Source organism: Aphidius gifuensis, linkage group LG5 (assembly GCF_014905175.1).
Source record: "Aphidius gifuensis isolate YNYX2018 linkage group LG5, ASM1490517v1, whole genome shotgun sequence".
NCBI lineage: Eukaryota > Metazoa > Arthropoda > Insecta > Hymenoptera > Braconidae > Aphidius > Aphidius gifuensis.
Window position 1 is genome coordinate 8,836,338 of NC_057792.1, and position 18,551 is coordinate 8,854,888.

General features: G+C 32.2%; 2 protein-coding genes across 5 annotated transcripts; one reads left to right on the forward strand and one right to left on the reverse strand.

The window, feature by feature from the left end:
• Positions 1-1,691: 1,691 nt before the first annotated feature.
• Positions 1,692-4,441, forward strand: LOC122857498 (protein lin-9 homolog). Of its 2 annotated transcripts, none has more exons than XM_044159701.1 (4): positions 1,692-1,807; positions 2,012-2,342; positions 2,432-3,869; positions 3,962-4,441. In XM_044159701.1, the coding sequence occupies exons 1-4, from the start codon at positions 1,789-1,791 to the stop codon at positions 4,151-4,153; spliced, it is 1,980 nt and encodes a 659-aa protein (XP_044015636.1). In that variant the 5' UTR covers positions 1,692-1,788; the 3' UTR covers positions 4,154-4,441. The 2 variants fall into 2 exon arrangements, with proteins under 2 accessions (XP_044015636.1, XP_044015637.1); XM_044159702.1 differs by lacking the exon at positions 1,692-1,807 and adding an exon at positions 1,829-1,944.
• Positions 4,442-4,940: 499 nt separating this feature from the next.
• On the reverse strand, positions 4,941-10,991 carry LOC122857501 (nuclear pore complex protein Nup50). 3 transcript variants are annotated; one of them, XM_044159706.1, is made up of 6 exons: positions 10,965-10,991; positions 10,729-10,883; positions 6,661-6,712; positions 6,453-6,564; positions 5,473-6,374; positions 4,941-5,247 (listed from the first exon to the last, which is right to left on the reverse strand). In XM_044159706.1, exons 3-6 carry the CDS (start codon positions 6,702-6,704, stop codon positions 4,941-4,943), a joined length of 1,365 nt encoding a protein of 454 aa, XP_044015641.1. In that variant the 5' UTR covers positions 6,705-6,712; positions 10,729-10,883; positions 10,965-10,991. The 3 variants fall into 3 exon arrangements, with proteins under 3 accessions (XP_044015641.1, XP_044015640.1, XP_044015639.1); XM_044159705.1 differs by having other exon boundaries at positions 10,680-10,883; XM_044159704.1 differs by lacking the exons at positions 10,729-10,883; positions 10,965-10,991 and adding an exon at positions 6,795-7,171.
• Positions 10,992-18,551: the final 7,560 nt, after the last annotated feature.

An 18,551-nucleotide genomic window follows, 5' to 3' on the forward strand; every position in this document is an offset into this window, starting at 1 on the left:
GGAAACCTGGGTGAGATGTTTATTTATTTGTTTACTTTTTTATGTCATGTCTAGAGACCGAACAGGAGGACGAACTCTATAAGCTGAAAATGACCCGAAAAGTGAACTGGTGAATTGATTTAAAAAAAAAATAGAGGGCGATGAGACGCTCCGAGACAAAATATATATTATTAATTGAACAGTTTTATAATTGCATTTAAAATTTAAAAAACAATTGTTTGAACATTATTGAATTCATTATTACTTAACAAACATACTGGTTCTCACATATGATGTGATATGATAAACAATGATAAATAATATATATATATTGCACAATGCACCTATACATTGAAAAATACTGTTTCGTTTATTATCACTACACAATTAAAAATAGTGTCTGCGCTGATGCAGAGCTTTTTGAAGGTCAAAACATAACATAAAATGATTTCTTTCGGTGGTTTATTTTTTTTTACTTTGATTCATACACATGCGCATATTATGCAAACATGAGGAGAGAACAGTGACTTCAAACGAAGAATTCTTAAAAAATAAGAATTAAAACATGACTAATCCAGCCCCTCATCCATCCGCTGTTGCAAACTGAATTTTTGCTGACTGCGCATTTAACTACGCATGCTCAGAAATAATTTAGAAAAAAAATAAAACATCAAAAGTTGGTTTGGGACGTTTTTGAGGTGGTAGATAGTTAGGTCTCAAACTCACGACAAGCTAAATTCGCTTGTAAAACGCACTGAGCATGCGCAACAAGTTGGGTTGTGTCGAACTTGTAAACATGGCCGCCCTAATTCCCATAAAACTAGTGATATGTCCCCAGTTTACGTGATTTTTCTAGTAATTTTACGTGTTGCGCATGCTCAGATTGCTCAGAATTATGTCAGTTCTGGGGGACGTTCCAAAAATCACTCGGAAACCCGGACCGGCGCAGTAGATGAAAAAATATAGAGATAAAATAAACTTAAAAGTAACTAGAGGTTACTGTAGATATTGTAAGCAACAAAAACAGTGCAAAAACAGCCATATTGCATATGCCATTTACTTTTGTTACTTATTACAGTTGTGAAAAGTATTTTTTATAATTATTATTAATAATTAAACAATAATAATTTATTGTTTTGTGCCTATAAAAATACATGAACAAAAAATCATGTCTACCACAACAAAATATCAAAAACTTTCTATGATCACAATCTTGACCTTCCGAGTTTCCGAGTGATTTTTGGAACGTCCCCATGGTTACAAGCGAAATGTGTTTGATTTGCTGAATCCGAATTTTATTGTCTCGTTATTTGCCTGATGATACTAGGTGCTTTCTTTTGTGTATTCATTTTTTTTCCTGTTTATTTTCGCGCATGCGCAGTTAAATGCGCAGTCGGCAAAAAGTCAGTTTGCAACAGCGTAGGACATGAGAGGCTGGATCAGTCATGTTTTGAATCTTATTTTTTAAGAATTATTCGTTCGACGCCACTTTTCCCTCCTCAAATTTGCATGACATGCGCATGTGCATAATCATGCGCCTTAAAGTGAAAAAAAATAAATACATAAAAGAAAGCACCTAATTAATTAACTAAAATAATAACCATAGCTAAAAATTAATAACCAAGGCAGGACAAGTGTCTAATTATCCCTAATTATAATGTGAGTGTATGATACTCATGTATGATACATCGGTATCATACCGTCTCAACACTGAGAACAACTGAGAATGGGAATTAGTACTACGCAGGTGGCGCTTCGATCTTTCAAACAAACCATCTGGCCACTCTGATAAGCACTGATAGGAGCAACATGGCTGATATGATTGAGAGTGAGTCAAATTTTTTATAAGTTAATATTTATAGTTAATATTTTATGTACGTTCATTATTCACTGTTTAATGTTGCTATTATCGACATCAGAAGTTCTGAAACTTATATACAATTTTATTAGTCCGGAATTGCACTAGTAATTACAAGTTCTTTGCGTTTCACAAATTTTATTGTCCTTATTTTTGAAATATTTTGAAATTTAGATGAATCAGCTGAAACGCTTCTGTCAATGAAAAGTGGTGAATATTTGTCCGTTGATGAGATCAAGACAGAAGTAGACGAAGACTCAATGGATATCGATGATAATCCCGTTTCTAACAATTCATTTACCGAGGATGTTGATGAATCCGAGCGAATGCCAGAACTGGGCCCAGCAGCACTTGGTCTTCAGCGTGTTGGCACAAAACCACCGCCTAAAAAGAAAAATCCTCCTCAACCAGTTCAAGCTTTGAATCGACGAGGAATGCCAGCTAGAATTCGCAAAAAAAATAAGCTTTTTTTTGATGATGCCCTGGTAAATCATCCACATCACAGGTAAAGCCACAAAGAAATACCGATAGTTCTATCACCACTAATCAATAGACATACCATTTCCAATAAAAATAATTATTATTTTTCAATAGAATTAAAAAAGAAGCTGTAAGAATAGAAACAAAACAATCTCCTCGCAAAGTTTCTCGGCCATCACCAGTAAAAAAACCATCTAAAAAAATTGCGCCACCATCATCATCGTCGTCATCATCTTCATCACCACCAGCGTTACCACCTGCACCATTATCACCAAGAATACCGACGCCACCACCTCGAACACCAACTCCACCACCTAGAATACCTACACCACCACGAACACCATCACCACCACCACCTTCATTATTGTCATCATCAACATCAACTAAAGAAAAGAAAGATTTAGAAAAACAGACAGCACCTTCAGGTTCTCCCGATCGTAAAATTGGCCAAAAAATTGGCATGAGACTACGTAATCTTTTGAAACTACCAAAAGCTCATAAATGGGTCTGTTACGAATGGTTTTACAGCAATATTGATAAGCCACTATTTGAGGGTGACAATGATTTTATGATATGTCTCAAAGAATCATTTCCTCAATTAAAAAGTCGTAAATTAACTCGTGTTGAGTGGTGTAAAATTCGGAGAATGATGGGAAAACCACGTCGTTGTTCTCAATCATTTTTTGAAGAAGAACGTCGTGAATTAGAAAGAAAAAGACAAAAAATTCGAATGTTACAACAAAGGAAAACAGCTGATGCAAACAATTTTAAAGATTTACCTCCAGAAATTCCGTTGCAATCTGTTATCGGAACGAAAGTCACTGCACGATTAAGAAAACCTCAAGATGGATTATTCACTGGTTGTATTGATGCTGTTGACACAAGCAATAATACATACAGAATAACATTTGAAAGAGCAGGTCTTGGAACCCATAGTGTTCCAGACTATGAAGTTTTGTCAAATGAGCCACCAGACACAGTAAGCGTTGCTTCATTTGCACATAAATTTCGACCTCGTCAAATTCAATATGTTCCTTCTCCACCCTATACATTTAAACTTCGTCCTCCAAACATAAGTGATCCATTGATATCAAATAATGCTATTCCATTTTCAAAAAAAACTCACGTTGGCGGAAATATGAATGGATATCCACTCAAGCTTCTTGAGTTAATGGTAAAAGTTAACAAAATTTTGGCATTAAAAAAAATAAAAATTGATAATATTAAAGAAATGAATGCTGAAGCAGAAAAGAAAAAATCTTTCGGTGAATTTTTACCTCTTGGTTTTGAACAAAAATACGCAGCTATTGTTGTTGAGCTAGAAAAAATGAATACCGCACTCCAAGAATTTTTAAATGATATACAAGAACTTTGCTTGGAAATCGCACCTGAGCCAAGTGTTGCTGCTATGCTTGTGCCTTCTCATCTTCGAGAAGTGTGCCGACAAGACGCTGCTGACATGGTGATTAAAAATAATATTATTTTTGATAAAGCACCAACACCAATGAATCAACTTGTAATAGATTTGACTGCACTGATGCTTCAAGTTAAGGTAAATAAAGACTCTATACCTATTTATACGTATATTTATATTATTTTCATTCTGAGCTATATTAAATTTCATTTTTTTTTTTTTTCATTTAGTGTCTTTCAGATTCAGATCGAAATGCGTACGAACTTAAAGTCTTGCAGGGTACAGTGGAACAATTAAGATCCTGTTTGACTCCAAAAAATCAACAAGTTTTTCAAAATTGTGTGGAAATTCACATTCAACACATTCAACTTGGACTTGGAAAAGTCGGTGCACTTAAACCTTTTATGAATTCGAAAGCTTAACTCTAAGCTGACTCAACAAGGTTAACGCTCGATGTTTACCAATTCATCTTTTAAAATAAAACAAGTCAAGACGACTTTATCATAAGATTTAGTGTATCGCATAGTGTAAAACATACTATACTTTATAGATTAATTTTAATAACAAGATAAATTAAAATCAAAAAATCCTTTGCATGCTAATAAAAAAAAAAAATTAAATTTCCAATCTCGACGGAAAAATACGAATGGGTCTTTAAATTTGATATTTTGTATATTACCTAAATAAATTAATTTTTTTGATTGTATTGAGCCCCAGTATTGTGTGATGAATTTTTCTACTATATAAGTTGGAATTTAGGCTTATGCTTATTAAAATGAAAAAAGACATAATATCAGCGTTTTTTTAGAATATACAAACATTCAAAAAAATTGTTTTTTATTGATTTAAATATGTACAAATAAGTACCTCTATAATCATATAGAGAGTTTATTGAAAAATAGACATAATATTGTTAAAGAAAATAATAGTTTATTATTTTCATGTTCTTCTAAGAAAAAAAAAAATTGAAATTATAAAAAAAAATTTAAAGTTCAATGAAAAAGAGAATCCTTTTTTTTTTTTTTAGATTGAATTTTTTGTTTTATCATTATTTATATTATCAATTGAACTGAATTTATTTTCTAAAAATAAAAAATTATATACTTATTTCATCTTAGCCTCTATCAATAGCACAGTAGAAATATTGAAATTTCATTCAAATGCTTCATAATATTGTTTTAATTAAATAATGATTATCGACATAAATGTTTATTTTTTATTTTTGTCGAGTGCTTCATATAAACTATCAGCGTCCTCACTTGTTTTGACTCTTAAAAGAACTGCAGTTGGTGGAGGAGATGCACCAGGTAATGGTATGCATACTAGCATTACTGTGTTTTTGTTCATTCGTTTCATTGGAATTGATTCAGTTAATAATGTATTCAACAAAAGATTTCCTAATGAATTATTTCCACGAACTATTAACTGAGTTTTATCAGTTGACGTCGGTTTTAAAAAAAGTACACCAACTCCTCGATCACCAAAAACACCATCTTTTTTCACAAATACTTTGCATCTAGAAGAATTATGATCCAATTATATTATTGATTCTTAAGTAATTAAAAAAACAGATAATAAAATAATTATGAATTTGCATGCATTGCTACGAACTTTGAAATGTGAAATTAATTATAAAAAAAAAAAAAAAAACTCAAAAGTACTCTTTATATATTCAACAGCTTATTCTGTTTTGTAATCTGTACTGTTCTTGTACTTTTACGCTCGCATTGTTTTAATTTACCTTTTTTCAAAAATTGCACCATCTTCCGTTACCGGTTTGAAGTCTGGTTTTGGAGGCTCATCATCGTCATCTTTATTTTCGGATTCTTGATTTTCAGTGTTTTGTGGAGTTACAACACCACTACCGAATGAAAATGGTTTTCCTCCGCCAAATGAAAAAGTTTTTGATGCTGAAAAACTTGAGCTTAAACCAGAGGTTGTTGGAAAATTAATGGTTTTCGATTTTTCGGAATCTTCTTCAGTAAGTTTAGCTGATTCTGTTTTGGAATCATGTGTCTGGGCTGATGTGATTGTACTTTCAGAGTTTCCATCCTTACTAGAGTTCATTGGCTTGAAAGAAAAATTAACCTGTTTTTCAACGGTACTTTTGACACATGAGATACTTTCTGATAGTGATTTAGAATTTTCACATTCGGATTTTTTATTATCGAAAGATACATTGCCGTTTTCTTTATGTTGAGCTTCGATAGCATTTAAATGTTTTTCATAATCTTGGAATATTGGTGTTAAAATACAAAATGGGTTTTCATCGACATGTTTTTTTATCCACAAAGCTACAGACTCATTGAGTCCTTTCAGTTTAGCATAGTAGTCTGAGGATTGTTTGAACATATTTTTCTCTTCAGGTTTAAATACGTTTTTTTTCATTTGCATTGATTCGGTCTTTTCATTTTTCGACAATGTTGAAGAGATAGTTGAAGCACCTGAGGTACCAAACAATAAATTATTTTCGAGAATTTGAGTAGAACCGTTACTTGCTAATTTATCAGATTCACTAGTCTTAAGAATTTGTGTAGATGTTTCAGTCCTATTTGGTTTAGCTAAAAAACTGAATGGCGATGCTCCTGCAGAAGGAGCAGCTTTGAATCCCACAAAACTGCCAAATGCGGTTTTTGAAACACTCTGTAATAATAAAAAAAGAGTAATAAGTAAATCAGTACATTGATTTTATGATATTATGAATTTTATGTATGTTTATACTTCTCCTGCTGGTAATCTGCGTTTGGCAGTTCTAACGACTCTTTTCTTTAAGACTTCTTCAGAGGCGGTGGAAAATGTCCCTGCTTCTTCTGGCTCATCCTCGCAGTTCCAGCTGTCAATAAAATATTATATTTTCAAAAATTGCAAAAAAACAGAATGAAATATGATTATTATTGCACAAATATTTCATTTGGAAAAAAAATCTTACTTGTCATGGTTTAATTCTGAAGTTGCTCCACGCTTGCATGCCATGGTTGATGCTACAAAAAAAAAATCTGTGTTTCAGAACAGTATTTTTGAGTTTGCACTTTTGTTTAAAATAAGTAAAGAATCGTTAAGTACCAGTAGTTATAAGACTAATATCGAGCACTTGTTGAAGTCAACGGTTGATATCTATAGATTTAGTGTAGTAATAATACTTAAATAAAACCGTATTGATGAGACAAACAAAATCACATAATATTACACTATTACAGATCTTACATATAACCTCACAAGCACTCACAAGCACTAAGCAGGTAGTGGTTCTCGATTTTTTTTGATGTATCGACAAGCCGATATTAAATCGAAGAATATCGAGTACTTTTACTCGATACTTTTTTTGGCCGATCTATCGATACTTGATACTTTTTTTTCAAAAATCGAAACAATCAAAAAATCAGATGGGCAGCGTTCGATAGCTGGCCGAGGCCAAAAATCCGGCCAATTTTTTATCATGGTTTATTTTATATGTTCGTAGTAATCGTAGTGTCAGCACTGCTACATTATAATTTCAAATATTTACATGGGATTTTCTCATAGTGAGTTTTTAATTTATCAAGTTGTCTTTCCGTTGGCCCAGGCCGAGGCCCTCGGCCAGCTATCGAACGCTCCCCTGGGGTGCATTCCTTTAGTAAAAATTTTTTTTTCGTTTTGCAATTTCGCCCTGTAATACCGACTAAAAACTAGAAACAGAAACAACGACAAAAGTGATAAATTTCTCTATGCAATATTCCACCCTGGTGAAAAAAATCTGGCAGATTCTCACAGATTCTGGCAGATTATGACAGATTATGGCAGATTCTTACAGATTTAGACCGGTTTTTGGAACAACTGCCAGATTCTGTCAGTTTATTCTGCCAGTTTTTGTTCACCAGGGCAGGCTTTACAGTTTACGATAATGTGTGGTACGAGCTATGTGACAATAACAAACAATCACAACAAGTCAATTTTCTATTTATTTCAGTTTGATATAAACATTGAACAGTAATCCATCTAATAATTGGAAGCTAAAAAAAATAATGTCATGTGCCAGTACTGCCACTACAAGAAACAGCTTTTTCCTATAAAATTTTGGCCGGTATTACAGGGCGAAATTGCAAAACGAAAAAAAAATTTTTATTAGAGGAATGCACCCATGTACTCAACTAAAAAAAAAATATGAGATCTCTTGAAGGCTTGTGGCCACTAGCATAGTTTTTTGACCAAGTTCTATGCCATAGCAGCAGTCCAATTCACAGGGCATTACAATTTAGGGCTTTTTTCCTCCACTGACGGCGCTTGTGAAGCTTTTGTATATAAAATCTATATAAAAAAAATTTTACAAGCGCCATCAGCGGCAAAAAATAGCCCTAAATTGTAAAAAATTTGCCCTGTGAATTGGACTGCTGCAGTGTTGGGTAGGTAAGATACCTTGGTATCTTACATGTGTAAGATACCATGTAAGATACTGTATCTTACATCATCGGTTTCATACATCGAGGTATCTTACATTGCGTTCCCAGCGCCTTCTACGAATAAAAGTGGAACCTTCGTGCTACAATTTTTTTTATTCGATAAATACATGTAATTCATTTATTAAATAAATAAAAATTCCAAAAGCAAGCAGTAGCTAAGGAAAAGATGTGGCTAAGGAATTAATGTTGCTTAAAAAAGAATTTCTCTGGCAACTGTAATTCCTTAGCTCCATCTTTCCTAGCCTATGGGATTTTTATTTATTTAAAAAATTAGTTATTTAAAATTAAAGCAACATTAATTCCTTAAAATATAATTTTTTGGCAACATTAATTTCTTAGCTACATCTTTTTCTTAGCTACTGCTTTTCCTTAGACATTTTAATTTATTTAATAAATAAAATTACATGCATTTTATTTTTTAAATAAATAAAAATCCCAAGGAAAAATAGTAGCTAAGGAAAAGATGGAGCTAAGGAATTACAGTTGCCAAAGAAATTCTTTTTTAAGCAACATTAATTCCTTCACATATAACGGCTATAGTGCGGCGTTTTAATCGTTTCTTAAGATTGTTCCAGCTGTACCAACTTGCTTACAAACACATAAAAGATAAATAAAAATATAACCTTTCTTATTTGTTGACAATTTGATATTTTGACAGTCAATCATATCAGCATGCAGCATTTTTTCAACATAGTCCTCGGCGGTCATTTTCTAGTAAATTTCTAGTGAGATATAGTGACACAAGTGCTATGGAATAGAACTTGGTCGAAAAACTATGCTAGTGGCCACATGCCTTTAGTCAATTTTCTTTATTGTAGATTTTTTCCCTCTTTTTAGTTATTAGAAAACCATAATTATCAGGAATGGGCATGTAATTATATATAAAATATATATAAAAAAGAAAAAAAATCCTGAAAAAGATCTCAGGAATTGATGTGACATATTTAGCACAAGCAGTAGCTAAGGAAAAAATGTAGCTAAAGGCATCTGGCCACTAGCATAGTTTTTCGACCAAGTTCTATGCAATAGCACTTGTGTCACTATATCTAACTAGAAATTTACTAGAAAATGGCCGCCGAGGACTATGTTGAAAAAATGCTGCATGCAGCATTTTCAGCATAGAACCGCTAACTTCACACTAGTTTTTTTTTGATACAGCCAACATTAAAAAAATACAACAAGAATGGTTAGCGTTGTTAATAAATTTCTTTGTTTATATTTACACATGTATAGTACATATATATATAATGATTGACTGTCAAAATATCAAATTGTCAACAAATAAAAAAGGTTATATTTTTATTTATCTTTTATGTGTTTGTAAGCAAGTTGGTACAGCTGAAACAATTTCAAGAAACGATTAAAACGCCGCCCTATAGCCGTCATATGTGAACTTTTCCTTCCATAGTGCTATGGCCCTATGGCATAGAACTTGGTCGAAAAACTATGCTAGTGGCCACAAGCCTTAAGAAAAGGATGTAGCTAAGGAATTGATGTTGCTTGAAACATAATTTTTCTGGCCACATTAATTCCTTAGCTCCATCTTTTTCTAAGCTATTGCTTGTCCTTAGACATTTATTTATTTAATAAATAAAGTAGATGTTATTTTATTTTTAAAAAATAAAAATGTCCAAGGAAAAGCAGTAGCTAAAGAGAGGATGTGGCTAAGGAATTAATGTTGCTTAAAACATAATTTTTTAAGCAACCGTAATTCCTTAGCTACATCTTTTCCTTAGCCACTGCTTGTCTTTGGGATTTCCATTGATTTAATAAATAAAAAACGTGTTATTTTATTTTCAAAAAATAAAAATGTCCGAGGAAAAGCAGTAGCTAAGGAAAGGATGTGGCTAAGGAATTAATGTTGCTTAAAACATAATTTTTTTGGCAACTGTAATTTCTTAGTTACATCTTTTCCTTAGCTACTGCTTGTCCTCGGATTTTTATTTATTTAACGAATAAAATACATATGTAATTCTATTTTTTAAAAATAAAAATGTCTAAGGAAAAGCGTAGCTAAGGAAAAGATGTGGCTAAGGAATTAATGTTGCTCAAAACATAATTTTTCTGGCCACATTAATTCCTTAGCTACATCTTTTCCTTAGCTACTGCTTTTCCTTGGACATTTTTATTTTTTCAAAACGAATAACATGTATTTTATTTGTTAAACAAATAAATGACTAAGAACAAGCAGAAGCTAAGGAAAAGATGTAGCTAAAAAAAATTATATGGTTAAAATTTGATTTACTGAAAGGTCACGTGGGTTTTATCAGTTTTATCCTGTTTTAAACGTTTTATCCATGGATAATTGAAAACAACTCAAAAACTCACAATATGCTCATCCCTGCTAGTGGCGTAAGAAAATTGCTATGGTACATTTTAATTTTTCAAGACTACAATTGTTTTTTTCGTTAAAATGATAGTAAATTTTTTAATAGTCAAAAGATAGTTCTTTGGTAATGTGGCAGCATAGTAAAATTTGATGGAATTTTTTTTCCGTGTAAACTCTATTTACCTTGTTATACCTTCTTCGCTTACATACTTAACATATTATACATATGAACCTTTTTTTCGATAGAAGCCTATCGTTTTTCGTTCATGATGCTGTTGGAATCCGAATAGAACACATTATTCCAATTAAAGAAGCCAGCGAATATATGTTGATCAAATTTAGTATGATACAGAACATAAGACTTGTCATACGGGTCGGTGACTATGTCTGTAAAATACCACGTTTCATTAGAAAGAATATGTGATACATTTTTTATTAAAATAATATTTATTGTGGAATGTGATTTACATTTTAATAAATAATAAAGAATCTTTGTTATAAATAAATTAACCCGTAGAACTCGCTCTATATTATTATTTAAAACTTTGGTTCACTAATTTATAAATATTATGTTCTATGAAGGTTAATATAAATATATAAAACTGTACATGTATAAAACTCATTTATACTGCTATATATAGCCTTATAAAGATATATAAAGTTATATATAGCTTCATACAATTGTATATAACTATATATAACTTTATATACCTTTATAACGATCGTTCCTTGGGTAAAAATATCTTCGTATATTCATATACAAGTTTATATACTTTTATGAAACTATATGAAACTTTATACAGCTACATATAGAAATATATAGCTTTATATAATTATATATACTTATACACAAACCGTTCACAACTTTGTACACATTTATATATAACTTTATAAAGTTATATATAGCTGTATGTAACTTTATAAAGTTGTATATAATTATATATAGAGAGTTTGAAAATTCTTTAAATTTTTATATCATTATATAAAATTATATAAAATTTTATAAAGTTATATGTGAATATATAAAGGTATATAAAGATATATATAAATTTCGTTCCTCGGGTAAAAATAACGAAAATTTGTTTCACTTGAATATTTATCATGACAATCCGAGAATCGACCGACACTAGGCTGATGATTGGCAAATTATATGTATTAGTTTTACAGATCCAGGAATGTATTTTTATGATTGAAAAAAAAATTTTTTTTTTTCTTGAAATTTTCGTTACATGAAAAAAAATGCAAAAGACATTTGGACATTTGTATTTTAAAAAAAAAAATTTACATGTATTTTATGATTAAAATAAATAAAAATCCCAAGGAAAAGCAGTAGCTAAGAAAAAGATGTAGCTAAAAAATTGATGTGGCCAGAAAACTTATTTTGTAAGCAACTTTAATTCCTTTGCTACATTTTTTCCTCAGCTACTGATTGTTCTATATATATTTATTTATTAAATAAATAAAATACATGTAATTCAATTTGCAAAGGATAAAAATGTCTGAGGAAAAGTAGTAGCTAAGGAAAGAATGTGGCTAAGGAATTAATATTGCCTAAAACATAATTTTTCTGGCCAGATCTGTAGCTACTTTTTTTCCTTAGCTTTTTTTTCGGATTTTCTTTCTTAAAATAAATTGCATTAATTTCATTTGTATGAAATTTGAAATAAAAAAAAAATTCAATGGATTTAGTTCTGGTAATATAAAAGTAATATAACAATTATTGATACATTTAATAGCAACTTATTATTTTTCAAACTGTGAGTTCATTGACTGGCAAAAACTACCAGTAAACTACCGGTAGATTATTGGTAAGTCTTTCCGGTATGTGCTACTAGTAATCTACCGGTAGATTACTGGTAGAACATACCGGAACTCCTACCGGTAATTCCTACGAGTAACCTACCAGTAGACTACTGGTAGGTCTTACTAGTAGATTTCCAACGAAAATTACCGGTAGCTACCAGTAGATTACTGGTAAGTGGTTATCTGGGGTATTAAGAGGATGTTCTCGTTAGGGCGTTTTTTTTCCGATGGTGGCGTTTGTGAAGCTTTTCTATGTGAAATTTATATAAAAAAAATTTTGTCAAGCGCCATCAGCGGAAAAAAAAGCCCTAATGAGAACAATTTTGTCCCGTGAATACGGGTGTGGGTACAGAGATGGACATGTATAAAACATAGTTTTAAACATCCTTAGTTTTGTCCATTTGTATAAAATATCTTTCTCTAGCGGTGAAATTTGAAACTACCAGCAAAAGTAACCGAAATGAATTACAAGCTTGCTTGTAATAAATTATGCAAGAAATTAATATAAATCCGAAAAGAGTTAAGGAAATAATGTAAGATAGTAAAAACAAGCAGTAGCTAAGAAAAAGATGGAGCTAAGGAATTAATGTAGACAACCATATAATTTATTTATCTACATCAAATCTTCAGCTACTGCTTGTCTTTAGTATTTTATTTATTTAAATAATAAAATACATAAAATCAATTTAGTTAAGGTTGTTTTTAAATCGCATGGCCGGGCGACGTTTTGGGTTCACAAGGGTACTTACAAACCAAGAAGACTAGAAATACAGGAGGACGAACTTGCCTCAAAAAACCGTTCCGCTATGTGGTCGCCGCATAATTGAGGGGCGCTAGTAGTACCCGGGTAACGTGCGCGACTTGTATCGCTTTTTTTTTACAATGCGCACAATACAAACATACTCTGACAAACATCATGTGTATATGCTCTATTAGTGTTTGTCAGAGTATGTTTTATTATTACGCATTAAACGATACAAATTTACGTTACTAGTACTCTTCCCTCAATACGGCGACTCATGCGGGTTTCAATTCAGGCGAGATAGGGAGTAAGTCCTCCTGTATTTCTAGTCTTCTTGTTACAAACGCATGTTAAATAAACGAATTATCGCGCCCCCTCATGCCTAAAATCTTTTCACTTTACTGATGCGTCATAAGTAGTGTGAGTGTTGCCGGCTTATATTTAGGGCTCAAACTCACAACAAGCAACATTTTGCTTGTAAAATGGACTGAGCATGCGCAACAAGTTGGGCTATGTCGAACTTGTAAACATGGCCGTCCTAATTCTCATAAAACTAGTTATATATTCCTAGATGACGTGATTTTTATAGTAATTTGGCGTGTAGCGCATGCTCAGATCCCTCAGAATTATGTCGGGCATGTTTACAAGCCAAATGTTGCTTGTTGTGAGTTTGAGCCCTTACAGACACTATTACTACTCTAACAATAAACATTCAGGGGGAAGTTCCAAAACCGTACATTTCTTGTAAGAGAAGGATAGAAGAAGAGATGGAAGATTGAGCCAGAAGAGATACAGAGAAGGATAGAGCTAGAAGAATAAAAACGAACGGCGGTATTGGAACGTACCCCAAATTTTCAATGTAATTCAGCCGGCTAAAACCCGTAAATTAAAAAAGTAATTAGCCAATATCTTTTAAACGGCACTGAGGAAATGGATAATTTTTTTTTCATTGATTTCGTATTTGTAAAGTGTACAAATCTGTAGAAAAAAATCAAAATTCAAATTAAGGCAGCGTTCTTTCGTCAATTTTTTTTTAGCGCATCATGACCACGCATTTGCGCAAAGGTGAAAAAGCACGTGAGTTTTCAAATGTTTGTAAGTGTGTGTAACGCACGGATATAAGGTGCTTTCTTTTGTGTATTTATTGTTTTTTCACTTTAATGCGCATGATCATGCACATGCTCATATTATACAAACTTGAGGAGAGAACAGTGGCGTCGAACAAATAATTCTTAAAAAATAAGAATTAAAATATGGCTGATCCAGCCCTTCATGTCCTACGCTGTTGCAAAGTGACTTTTTGCTGACTGCGCATTCAACTGCGCCTGGGCAAAAATAAATAGGAAAAAAAATAAATACAAAAAAGAAAGCAGCTATATATAGTTAATCAATTTTACTTGATTCCTTTACTTCTGCGCAACTGCGCGGTCAGAATGCGTGAAAAAAAACTGGCCAAAGAACGCAGCCTAAGAGTTTTTTAAGTACAAGCGCAAACGTACCTATACTCCCTATGCTTGCCATGTATTTAATACTACTATATTGCGCATAGAGTATGATTTTGTGCGCATTCATTACGGTGCAGACAATCTCCCTGTCGCAGTCATACGCCTCGACAAATTTTTTTTGCGCATGTCCGAATAATCCGTTCGGTTCACACGTATACACAATGAATTTGTGTGCGTTGCCGAATGTTTCCGAGCTCTTACTAGAATAATAATTCGGACATGCGCAAAAGATTTTTGTCGAGCAGTATGACTGCGACAGAGAGATTGTCTGCACCGTAATCATGGAGGTGAATATTCACCTCCATGACCGTAATGAATGCGCACAGCCCACTTATGGGAAAGCATAGGCGATGTGCAATATAGTAGTAGGTGCTTTCTTTTGGGTGTTTATTTTTTTTCCTGTTTATTTTCACGCATGCGCAGTTGAATGCGCAGTCAGCAAAAAGTCAGATTGCAACAGCGTAGGACATCAGGAGCTGGATCAGCCATGTTTTAATTCTTATTTTTTAAGAATTATTTGTTTCGACGCCACTGTTCTCTTCTCATGTTTGCATAATATGCGCATGTGCATGACCATGCGCATTAAAGTAAAAAAAAATAAATACACAAAAGAAAGCACCTAGTGGCGTCGAACAAATAATTCTTAAAAAATGAAAATTAAAACATGGCTGATCCAGCCTCTCATGTCCTACGCTGTTGCCAACTGACTTTTTGCCGACTGCGCATTTAATTGCGCATGCGCGAAAATAAACAGAAAAAAAAATAAATACACAAAAGAAAGCACCTATGCACTTTAATGCGCAAGATCATGCACATGCGCCTGTCATGCAATCTTGATGAGAGAACAGTGGCGTCGAACAAATAATTCTTAAAAAATAAAAATTGAAGCATGGCTGATCCAGCCCCTCATGTGCTACGCTGTTGCAAACTGACTTTTTGCTGACTGCGCATTCAACTGCGCATGCGTAAAAATAAACAGAAGAAAAAATAAACACCCAAAAGAAAGCACCTATTAAATATATGATGCTTGCGTGTTAAAGTTGTCAACTTTGACACTAATTATTTGGATTTTGACGCAGAGGAAAATTACGAAAAAATTCCACCAAATAGATAATTATTTTATTTACCGTGGTGGCACCAGTACTCGAACGGTAGAGGCGTAATTTAAACTATTTAAACTATAAAAAATATATTTAAAAAAAAAAAAAAAAATAATCATTATTATTCTTAAAGTCTTTATAATAATACCTTTTATTAAAAAAAAAAAAAATTGGTATCAATTATACATTCAGTGAAAATTTAATTAATTAAAAAATTTTTCAATTTCCCCAGTATCCGGACATCTAAAATATATGAGAACCAGTTGTTGCACACGTTAGCCACGTTAGTTAGGTGTTATTTTGTTCCAGATAGAGTACAGGTTCCCGCAGATTGCCGACAGAAATGAATGTACAGGTAATAGAGCCGCTTGTTGTTGCTTTCATGTAAATTCTACTTTATTTTTGCATTTGCATACGACTATGGCAGCTTTACATGAAAGCAACAACAAGCGCCTTCATATTTTTCTATTGCGACAAACATTTCTTGTCGGCGAATCGTTATTGCGGGACCCGCAATAACTCCCGCAATACGGGACCAAGAATAGCACCCCAGTTTCTAGACAGGCAAAAAAATATCAGCGTCAAACAAATTTAGGTTATGTTTGATAATGCTGTCAGTTTTACTAGGTGTTATTAGTGTCCGGATACTGGTCCCAGATAAAATTTGATGAAATAAAAGGACCCCAGTAGTCGGACTTTATTATTTATATTTATAAAATTTTTATCAAAAATTTTTTTTTATCTAATCGGAAAATTTAAACATTTTTACGGAAATTGGTATCAAACACAAAAATTAATTATATTTGATAGACGCATAAATTGATGGTTTAATTAGTAGCAATCACTCAACGACGACTACTCACAGTGCCCTCTGAAGCTGTTTGAGTGTCACATAATTTTATTCTACTTTTAATATTTATTTTAAAATATTTCTATTATTTATAAAAAAAAAACCGTCAGTTTAAATTAAAGAATATGAGACGTAGAAATATTTTTAAAAATTGTTTGAATTTTAAAATAAAAACTATCGTCATAATTACTGAATAACAGCCAAGTGTCCGACTACTAGGGTGTGCCCGAGTACTGGTGCCACCACGGTAAACATTAAAAAAAAATAATCGAAAATTGAATTACGGGAATTTCATTTGAAAACAACCTTAAGGTTGATTCCCAGTCGCATCACCGAACCAATATTTATGCCACGAAGGGCCCGTATATCAATAACGCTATTTTTTATTCCCGTGTCCTAAAATTTTTTGTGGCGCCACTGATGAAAAAACTAAGTTCTGCTAAGTTCTTTAGTAGTATGTGTGTGCGCGGCAACACACTAGCCATGGAGGTGTATAAGGAGGGTAATCTCTCGAATTTCACTGAAGCTCACAGAATGGAGCAAGTCAGTACGTTTTTCTGCCGGTGATGACGCTAGTGGGACGAGTGCCCAAAGTCACATGTTGTTTTTGTTTATATTTTTTTTTTTTTGTGTGGCTCAGTTCGAGTATTCTTTTCTGTAAAAAAATAATTCAACTCAATAATACATTATTTATTTAACAAATAAAATTAAAGCAATTTATTTTAATAAAATAAACACCAAGGACAAGCAGTGTCTAAGAAAAAGATAAAGCTAGAGATTACCCTCCTTGTTAAACTCCATGACACTAGCAAACAAAGTTTACGTCGTACACTGAAACCATGCTTGTGTTCATGCCTGTGTGCTGCGTTTCTCGCGAAATTTTTGAATTTTAAATTTATTTATTTTTAAAACGCAACAGACGAAATACTAAAAATTTATATCAAAAATTTGTCTTTTCTAGCACTACAAACTGATAGAAATTTAACGTTTTCTGTTGCGTTTTGAAAAAGTTATTAATAAAAATATGATGTACCGCCTATACTTTGCGTGTTTAAGTTGTCAACTTTGACAGTAAATATCTCAAAAAAACCACACAAAAAAAAATTGAAAAAAATTGACAATGTAGATAATTATTTCATTTAAACATAAGATAAAAAAAAAAAAAATCTGTTGCGATTTCAGATTTCCAGAATCAACCTTAAGTAATGAAACACATGCGATTTATTTTATCAAATTACTAAATTATTAATTAATTAAAATTTAGAGGTGCAGGCAGCCTAAACTTTTGAAACTTTCCAACTTTTTTCTTTTTTGCGATCGATAGATAATCCTTTTGAGAATTATAATATGCAAAAAAAAACGCATTGGAAGTTGTTAGATTAATTTTTAAAAAATATTTTAACTTTTTAATTGTTACAATGTGCGGATCATCGATTTCTGTCCATTGCGCATCCCTACTCAGCACTTCCGTTTGCATGTGTGTATCAAACGATCATAATTCATTCACTCGCAAAGTGTTGATATTATGTATTTTAATATGTACTCCAAATTTATATCTATGGACTTTTTATTTCAAATATTTTATTTCAACAAGAACCAAAATTTTACATTGTCTAGCGCTAAAAACTGACAGTAAGTGCAAAATTTTGTACCAATACAAAAAAAAGTTATTATATAGTAACTAGGATTACTATATGCGAAATTTTATCTGCTATCAGGGCATGTCCTGATTTGGCAAGATTGAATTTATTATTTTTTTTTTCGATCACAATTAATCTGAGATGAGCAACTCATGCGCTTGAATTATTGACAAGTCTCATATGCATCATTCACCTTGTTTTTTCTTACGTAGATTGATTGTATTTTATTTCATTATCTGTATTGTGCATTCTGATACTGTCAACTGTAGCTGATAAAAAATAAGTGGTCAAGAATCTGACCAGTTATTGATTATTTAATATATTTCAATAAAGAATAATTAATTCAAAAAGTGTAGCTATTTATGAATGAATATAACTACCCGGAAATAAATAATAAATAAACATATTTACCCGC

Bases quoted from the DNA above. Each gene is read 5' to 3' on its own strand.
- LOC122857498 (XM_044159701.1), top strand. The intron at 2,343-2,431 runs GTAAAGCCACAA...ATTTTTCAATAG, and splicing joins GTAAATCATCCACATCACAG to AATTAAAAAAGAAGCTGTAA. The intron at 3,870-3,961 runs GTAAATAAAGAC...TTTTTCATTTAG, and splicing joins CACTGATGCTTCAAGTTAAG to TGTCTTTCAGATTCAGATCG.
- LOC122857501 (XM_044159706.1), bottom strand. From the start codon at position 6,704: ATGGCATGCAAGCGTGGAGCAACTTCAGAATTAAACCATGACAA. The intron at 6,565-6,660 runs GTAAGATTTTTT...TTTTATTGACAG, and splicing joins TCAGAATTAAACCATGACAA to CTGGAACTGCGAGGATGAGC. The intron at 5,248-5,472 runs GTAAATTAAAAC...TAATTCTTCTAG, and splicing joins GGTGCAATTTTTGAAAAAAG to ATGCAAAGTATTTGTGAAAA.